Here is a 10,000-nt window from a genome sequence, read left to right as displayed (position 1 = left end):
GTGCTTAGGGAAAGTATTCAGACCCCTTGAATTTTTCAACATTTTTTTTCTTTTCGTTACAGCCTTATTCTAAAATTGATACAATCATTTTTTACCCTCATCAATCTACACACAATTCCCTATAATGACATCACAATACTCCATAATGACATCACAATACTCCATAATGACAAAGCAAAAAACAGTTGTTTTTTAATATAAAAAAAATACCTTATTTACATTTGTATTCAGACCCTGCTAATTTACTATAGAATGTTATCTTTGAAGCTGTTTATACTGCATATTTACTACAGAACTGTATCTAAGCTGTTTATACTGCATATTTACTATAGAACTGTATCTAAGCTGTTTATACTGCATATTTACTATAGAACTGTATCTAAGCTGTTTATACTGCATATTTACTATAGAACTGTATCTAAGCTGTTTATACTGCATATTTACTATAGAACTGTATCTAAGCTGTTAATACTGCATATTTACTATAGAACTGTATCTAAGCTGTTTATACTGCATATTTACTAAAGAACTGTATCTTTAGAAGCTGTTAATACTGCATATTTACTATAGAACTGTTTCTAAGCTGTTTATACTGCATATTTACTATAGAACTGTATCTAAGCTGTTAATACTACATATTTACTACAGAACTGAATCTTTAGAAGCTGTTTATACTGCATATTTAAAGTGCATTGGGAAAGTATTCAGACCCCTTGACTTTTTCCACATTTTGTTAAGTTACAGCCTTATTCTAAAATGGATTAAATAAAAAATGTACCTCATCAATCTACAAACAATACCCCAAAATGACAAAGTGAAACAGTTAACAAAATGTTGAAAAAGTGAAGGGGTCTGAATACTTTCCCAATGCACTGTAAGTAGCACAGGTGACCAGGAAGGGTTAGTACAGGTGACCAGGTAGGGTTAGTACAGGTGAGAGGAAGGGTTAGTACAGGTGATCAGGAAGGGTTAACACAGGTGACCAGGAAGGGTTAGTACAGGTGACCAGGAAGGGTTAACACAGGTGACCAGGAAGGGTTAGTACAGGTGACCAGGAAGTGTTAACACAGGTGACCAAGAAGGGTTAGTACAGGTGACCAGGAAGGGTTAGTACAGGTGACCAGGTAGGGTTAGTACAGGTGACCAGGAAGGGTTAGTACAGGTGACCAGGAAGGGTTAGTACAGGTGACCAGGAAGGGTTAACACAGGTGACCAGGAAGGGTTAGTACAGGTGACCAGGAAGGGTTAGTACAGGTGACCAGGAAGGGTTAGTACAGGTGAGAGGAAGGGTTAGTACAGGTGACCAGGAAGGGTTAGTACAGGTGACCAGGAAGGGTTAGTACAGGTGATCAGGAAGGGTTAGTACAGGTGACCAGGAAGGGTTAGTACAGGTGACCAGGAAGGGTTAGTACAGGTGACCAGGAAGGGTTAGTACAGGTGAGAGGAAGGGTTAGTACAGGTGACCAGGAAGGGTTAGTACAGGTGAGAGGAAGGGTTAGTATAGGTGACCAGGAAGGGTTAGTATAGGTGACCAGGAAGGGTTAACACAGGTGACCAGGAAGAGAGGAGAGCACATAGTTGTTACTGTATCACGGATACAGCTGATAGAATGCATCTCTCTGCACCTTTTCTATGGGAATACAGTTGAAGTCAGAAGTTTACATTTACCTTAGCCAAATACATTTAAACTCAGTTTTTTACAATTCCTGGCATTTAATCCTAGTAAAAATTCCCTGTTTTAGGTCAGTTAGGATCACCACTTTATTTTGAGAATGTGAAATGTCAGAATAATAGTAGAGAGAATGACTTATTTCAGCTTTTATTTCTTTCATCACATTCCCAGTGGGTCAGAAGTTTATATACACTCAATTAGTCTTTAGTAGCATTGCCTTTAAATTGTTTAACTTGGGTCAAATGTTTTGGGTAGCCTTCCACAAGCTTCCCACAATCAATTGGGTGAATTTTGGCCCATTCCTCCTGACACAGCTGGTGTAACTGAGTCAGGTTTGTAGGCCTCCTTGCTCACACACACTTTTTCAGTTTTCTATGGGATTGAGGTCAGGGCTTTGTGATGGCCACTCCAATACCTTGACTTTGTTGTCCTTAAGCCATTTTGCCACAACTTTGGAAGCATCCTTGGGGTCATTGTACATTTGGAAGACCAATTTGTGACCAAGCTTTAACTTCCTGACTGATGTCTTGAGATGTTGCTTCAATATATATCCAATTAATGTTCCTACCTCATGATGCCATATATTTTGCGAAGTGCACCAGTCCCTCCTGCAGCAAAGCACCCCCACAACCCACAACATGATGCTGCGACCCCCGTGCTTCACGGTTGGGATGGTGTTCTTTGGCTTGCAAGCCTCCCCCTTTTTCCTCCAAACATAACGATGGTTATTATGTCCAAACAGATCTATTTTTGTTTCATCAGACCAGAGGACATTTCTCCAAAAAAGTACGATCTTTGTCCCAATGTGCAGTTGCAAACCGTCTGGCTTTTTATGGCAGTTTTGGACCAGTGGCTTCTTCCTTGCTTAGCAGCCTTTCAGGTTATGTCGATATATGACTCGTTTTACTGTGGATATAGATACTTTTGTACCCGTTTCCTCCAGGATCTTCACAAGGTCCTTTGCTGTTGTTTTGTGATTGATTTTCACTTTTCGCACCAAAGTACATCTCTAGGAGACAGAACGCGTCTCCTTCCTGAGCGGTATGACGGCTGCATGGTCCCATGGTGTTTATACTTGCGTACTATTGTTTGTACAGATGAAAGTGGTACCTTCAGGCGTTTGAAAATTGCTCCCAAGGATGAACCAGACTTCTGGAGGTTTACATTTTTTTTCTGAGGTCTTGGCTGATTTCTTTTGATTTTCTCATGATGTCAAGCACAGAGGCACTGCGTTTGAAGGTAGGCCTTGAAATACATCCACAGGCACAACTCCAATTTACTCAGATGATGTCAATAAGCCTATCAGAAGCTTCTAAAGCCATGACATCATTTTCTGGAATTTTCCAAGCTGTTTAAAGGCACAGTCAACTTAGTGTATTGTACACCTCTGACCCACTGGAAAATTGATACAGTGAATTATAAGTGAAATAATCTTTCTGTAAACAATAGTTGGAAAAATGACTTGTGTCATGCACAAAGTAGATGTCCTAACCGACTTGCCAAAACTATAGTTTGTGAACAAGAAATTTGTGGAGTGGTTGAAAAACAAGTTTTAATGACCCCAACCTAAGTGTATGTAAACTTCTGACTTCAACTGTATTGGATATATATATTTGATTCATGAACAATAAATGGGAAATTCACACAAAAAAGAGTAATGTTTGGAAAGCTGATGTTTTGTGGACATGTTATGGACAGCTCTCTCCAGTGCCAGTGGTTTTTCATAGGAAATCACCACTACATAGGGAATCACCACTTCATAGGGAATCAACACTACATAGGGAATCAACTCTACATAGGGAATCACCACTACATAGGGAATCACCACTACATAGGGAATCACCACTACATAGGGAATCACCACTACATAGGGAATCACCACTACATAGGGAATCACCACTACATAGGGAATCACCACTACATAGGGAATCACCACTACATAGGGAATCACCACTACATAGGGAATAAACACTACATAGGAATCGGCACTATATAGGGAATCACCACTACAGGAGGAATCACCACTACAGGAGGAATCACCACTTCATAGGAATCACCACTACAGGAGGAATCACCACTACATAGGGAATAAACACTACATAGGAATCGGCACTATATAGGGAATCACCACTACAGGAGGAATCACCACTACAGGAGGAATCACCACTACATAGGAATCACCACTACAGGAGGAATCACCACTACAGGAGGAATCACCACTTCATAGGAATCACCACTACATAGGGAATCACCACTACATAGGGAATCACCACTACATAGGGAATCACCACTACAGGAAGAATCACCACTACAGGAGGAATCACCACTATATAGGAATCACCACTACAGGAGGAATCACCACTACATAGAGAATCACCACTATATAGGGAATCACCACTACATAGGGAATCACCACTACATAGGAATCACCACTACATAGGGAATCACCACTACATAGGGAATCACCACTACAGGAGGAATCACCACTACAGGAGGAATCACCACTACAGGAGGAATCACCACTTCATAGGGAATCACCACTACAGGAGGAATCACCACTACAGGAGGAATCACCACTTCATAGGGAATCACCACTACATAGGGAATCACCACTACATAGGGAATCACCACTACATAGGGAATCACCACTACATAGAGAATCACCACTACATAGGAATCACCACTACAGGAGGAATCACCACTACAGGAGGAATCACCACTACATAGGAATCACCACTACATAGGGAATCACCACTACATAGGGAATCACCACTATATAGGAATCACCACTACAGGAGGAATCACCACTATATAGGGAATCACCACTACAGGAGGAATCACCACTACAGGAGGAATCACCACTACATAGGGAATCACCACTACATAGGGAATCACCACTACAGGAGGAATCACCACTATATAGGGAATCACCACTACATAGGGAATCACCACTACAGGAGGAATCGCCACTACAGGAGGAATCACCACTATATAGGGAATCACCACTACAGGAGGAATCACCACTACATAGGAATCACCACTACAGGAGGAATCACCACTACATAGGGAATCACCACTACATAGGGAATCACCACTACATAGGGAATCACCACTACAGGAGGAATCACCACTACAGGAGGATTCACCACTACAGGAGGAATCACCACTACATAGGAATCACCACTACAGGAGGAATCACCACTATATAGAGAATCACCACTACATAGGAATCACCACTACATAGGGAATCACCACTACAGGAGGAATCACCACTACATAGGGAATCACCACTACATAGGAATCACCACTACAGGAGGAATCACCACTACATAGGGAATCACCACTACAGGAGGAATCACCACTACATAGGAATCACCACTATATAGAGAATCACCACTACAGGAGGAATCACCACTACATAGGGAATCACCACTATATAGAGAATCACCACTACATAGGGAATCACCACTACATAGGAATCACCACTACAGGAGGAATCACCACTACAGGAGGAATCACCACTACATAGGGAATCACCACTACAGGAGGAATCACCACTTCATAGGGAATCACCACTACATAGGGAATCACCACTACATAGGGAATCACCACTACATAGGGAATCACCACTACATAGGGAATCACCACTATATAGGGAATCACCACTACAGGAGGAATCACCACTACAGGAGGAATCACCACTACAGGAGGAGAACAACCATGGAAAGAAGAGGCAAGACAAAGAAGGCTGACCTTGTAGACATAGAGCTCGTGACTCTCGTCTGACAGCGTTGTCCCGTCCTCTCTCATCAGTGGTGTGAAGGCAAAGCCAAACAGCTTCTTCTCTGCCTTGTCTTTGGCTGTGGAGAAGAGGATGAACAGAGAGGAAGAACAGAGAGGAAGAACAGAGAGGATGAACAGAGAGGATGAACAGAGAGGAAGAACAGAGAGGATGAACAGAGAGGAAGAACAGAGAGGATGAACAGAGAGGAAGAACAGAGAGGATGAACAGAGATGATGAACAGAGAGGATGAACAGAGAGAGACAATCACTCACTAAGTGTCATATGTACCCCAAAAGGCTGGCCCACAGATGAAAGAAGCACTATTGAAGTTTAACCTCTTCCACTATATTCAAGAGTTGCTGAACATTTACTCTGTAGTTGGCTTTAGAAAGGTCTAGCAAGCAGGAGTTGTCAAATGAGTTGTCTTCAGTATAATCTCTAGAACACAGAAGTAAAATATTTTCGCGCAAATTTGATCAGCTGTGTGATAACCTTCCTGTGTTCATACGTGTTAGAAAGTGAGATTTCCTCCACACACGTGCAAAGCACTCGATTATCATGACATTACTGATTATCTCTAGACCGGTACTCACTGGAGCAGTGTCTGAACTCGAAGCGTAGGTGTGACCCTCTGAAGCGGTCTATGGGGATGGGAAGTTTAACCACCTCGCTCCAGCGGGGGCTGTTGTTGTGGTAGAGGACAAAGGAACGGTGTTCACTAATGTGGGGCTCACCACTGCCCAGGCTGATACAGTCCTACAGGAAGACACACACACAGTTCATTACACACACACACACACACACACACACACACACACACACACACACACACACATGTCACCTGGGGACACACACACTAAAATCATGGACATACACAGGTCATTACACACACACACCACAATCACAGACACACACAGGTCATTACACACACACACACACACACACCACAATCACAGACACACACAGGTCATTACATGTCACACACACACACACACACACACACACACACACACACACACACCATCATCACAGACACACACGTACGCATGCAAGCACACACAGTCACCACATAATTATTTTAATTGTCTTCAAACATATTTGAAACTGAACACTACAAACGTACGGATGGATAGAGTCTTGATCGCAAATTAAATACACAAAACAAATGTAACGTATTTTGTCATCTGACATATTACGGTCGTCAGGGGGAGAAAATGACATATTACGGTCATCAGGGGAGAAAATGACATATTACGGTCGTCAGGGGGAGAAAATGACATATTACGGTCGTCTGGGGGGAGAAAATGACATATTACGGTCGTCACCTGGGGGGAGAAAATGACATATTACGGTCGTCAGGGGAGAAAATGACATATTACGGTCGTCAGGGGGAGAAAATGACATATTACGGTCGTCACCTGGGGGGAGAAAATGACATATTACGGTCATCAGGGGAGAAAATGACATATTACGATGTCACCTGGGGGGAGAAAATGACATATTACGGTCGTCAGGGGGAGAAAATGACATATTACGGTCGTCAGGGGGAGAAAATGACATATTACGGTCGTCAGGGGGAGAAAATGAAAAACAACACCTACCTTGAGTATTTCTCCGTCTGCGTAGAGCACGTAAACGGACACTTCAATGTTCTTCTGGACACTCTTTCCTCCCCGTTCAAAGTCTCCTCTTTCCAAGGTGAGATACAGGTCGTTACGGATGTCACCTGGGGAGGTTAGACAGACAGGTCGTTACGGATGTCACCTGGGGAGGTTAGACAGACAGGTCGTTACGGATGTCACCTGGGGAGGTTAGACAGACAGGTCGTTACGGATGTCACCTGGGGAGGTTAGACAGACAGGTCGTTACGGATGTCACCTGGGGAGGTTAGACAGACAGGTCGTTACGGATGTCACCTGGGGAGGTTAGACAGACAGGTCGTTACAGATGTCACCTGGGGAGGTTAGACAGACACACACAGAAACGTCAGTCAGACAACAGAACTCAAATATGTATAATACTGTTTTCTATACCATCTATCGCGTCTGGCCCATTACTCAGATCACATGTATATGTATATGTATTTTATACCATCTTATTGCACCTTTCTATGCCGCTCGGTCATCGTTCATCCATATGTGTACATGTACATATTCTCATTCACCTCTTTAGATTTGTGTGTATGAGGTAGTTGCTGTGGAATAGTTAGATGACTTGTTAGATATTACTGCACTATAACATGTGACAGGTCGCTAACCATGTGTATGTGACCATTAACATCTGCTAACCATGTGACCATTAACATCTGCTAACCGTGTGTATGTGACCAATGACATCTGCTAACCACGTGACCAATAACATCTGCTAACCGTGTGACCAATAACATCTGCTAACCATGTGAGCAATAACATCTGGTAACCATGTGACCAATAACATCTGCTAGCCATGTGTATGTGACCATTAACATCTGCTAGCCATGTGACCAATAACATCTGGTAACCATGTGACCAATAACATCTGGTAACCATGTGACCAATAACATCTGGTAACCATGTGACCAATAACATCTGGTAACCATGTGACCAATAACATCTGGTAACCATGTGACCAATAACATCTGCTAACCATGTGACCAATAACATCTGCTAACCATGTGTATGTGACCATTAACATCTGCTAACCATGTGACCAATAACATCTGCTAACCATGTGTATGTGACCATTAACATCTGCTAACCATGTGACCATTAACATCTGCTAACCGTGTGTATGTGACCAATGACATCTGCTAACCACGTGACCAATAACATCTGCTAACCGTGTGACCAATAACATCTGCTAACCATGTGAGCAATAACATCTGGTAACCATGTGACCAATAACATCTGCTAGCCATGTGTATGTGACCATTAACATCTGCTAGCCATGTGACCAATAACATCTGCTAACCATGTGACCAATAACATCTGCTAACCATGTGACCAATAACATCTGGTAACCATGTGACCAATAACATCTGGTAACCATGTGACCAATAACATCTGGTAACCATGTGACCAATAACATCTGGTAACCATGTGACCAATAACATCTGCTAACCATGTGTATGTGACCATCAACATCTGCTAACCATGTGACCAATAACATCTGCTAACCATGTGTATGTGACCATTAACATCTGCTAACCATGTGACCAATAACATCTGCTAACCGTGTGTATGTGACCAATAACATCTGCTAACCATGTGACCAATAACATCTGGTAACCATGTGACCAATAACATCTGGTAACCATGTGACCAATAACATCTGGTAACCATGTGACCAATAACATCTGCTAACCATGTGACCAATAACATCTGGTAACCATGTGACCAATAACATCTGGTAACCATGTGTATGTGACCATTAACATCTGCTAACCATGTGACCAATAACATCTGCTAACCATGTGTATGTGTCCATTAACATCTGCTAACCATGTGACCAATACCATCTCCTAACCATGTGAACAATAACATCTGCTAACCATGTGACCAATAACATCTGCTAACCATGTGTATGTGACCAATAACATCTGATAACCATGTGACCAATACCATCTGGTAACCATGTGACCAATAACATATGCTAACCATGTGACCATTAACATCTGCTAACCATGTGACCATTAACATCTGCTAACCATGTGACCATTAACATCTACTAACTATGTGTATGTGACCAATAACATCTGCTAACCATGTGTATGTGACCAATAAAATCTGATTTGAATTGATTTTGTGATGGGTATTGACCTCATGTTAGTCTTCTTTCTAGCCCGTATCATCACTACATCAGGGCTCCCTGTTTACACCCCCCATCCCTCTCCTTCACCTCACTGCAAATCATGACCTTTTCCCTGGGTAAACACACAGATAACTGGCCTGTCTCCACCACCCACTGGATGTGCTGCTAGATGCCTGAACACATTATTGATGCTTTCTATAACTGTTGACCTGTTTGCACACACACACACACGCACACACACACGCACGCATGCACACGCACGCACACACACACACACACACACACACACACACACACACACACACACACACACGCACGCACACACGCACGCACACACGCACGCACACACACGCACACACACACACGCACACACGCACGCACACACGCACGCACACATACGCACGCACACACACACACACGCACGCACGCACGCACACACACACACACACAAACACACGTATGCCGGCGCACACACACACACACAAACACACACACACACACACAGCTGTGTTGCTCCTTCCTACCCCAGAGTATTGACCAGTGTCGTCTGGTACGCTCACACACACACACACACACACACACAGCTGTGTTGCTCCTTCCTACCCCAGAGTATTGACCAGTGTCGTCTGGTACGCAAACACACACACACACACACACACACACACACACAAACACACAGCTGTGTTGCTCCTTCCTACCCCAGAGTATTGACCAGTGTCGTCTGGTACGCTCACATTTCTCCTCATGTCTTGAAG

The 10,000-nt window shown here is 43.0% G+C and overlaps 1 protein-coding gene across 2 annotated transcripts in view; it reads right to left on the bottom strand.

Moving 5' to 3' along the window:
• The window catches only part of dock3 (dedicator of cytokinesis 3), a 427,692-nt gene that overhangs the window by 64,668 nt on the left and 353,024 nt on the right, over positions 1-10,000 (bottom strand). For both annotated transcript variants that reach the window (XM_042324863.1, XM_042324864.1), the window contains exons 15-17: positions 7,058-7,182; positions 6,050-6,212; positions 5,426-5,532 (exon numbers count right to left, since the gene is read on the bottom strand). In XM_042324863.1, the coding sequence (XP_042180797.1) occupies positions 5,426-5,532; positions 6,050-6,212; positions 7,058-7,182 (395 nt within the window). The remainder of the gene's footprint in view (positions 1-5,425; positions 5,533-6,049; positions 6,213-7,057; positions 7,183-10,000) is intronic.

This window comes from Oncorhynchus tshawytscha, linkage group LG07 (assembly GCF_018296145.1).
Source record: "Oncorhynchus tshawytscha isolate Ot180627B linkage group LG07, Otsh_v2.0, whole genome shotgun sequence".
In the NCBI taxonomy this organism is placed as follows: Eukaryota; Metazoa; Chordata; class Actinopteri; order Salmoniformes; family Salmonidae; genus Oncorhynchus; species Oncorhynchus tshawytscha.
The sequence above is the reverse complement of the archived record's forward strand: the minus strand, read 5'-3'. Positions and strand labels throughout refer to the sequence as shown.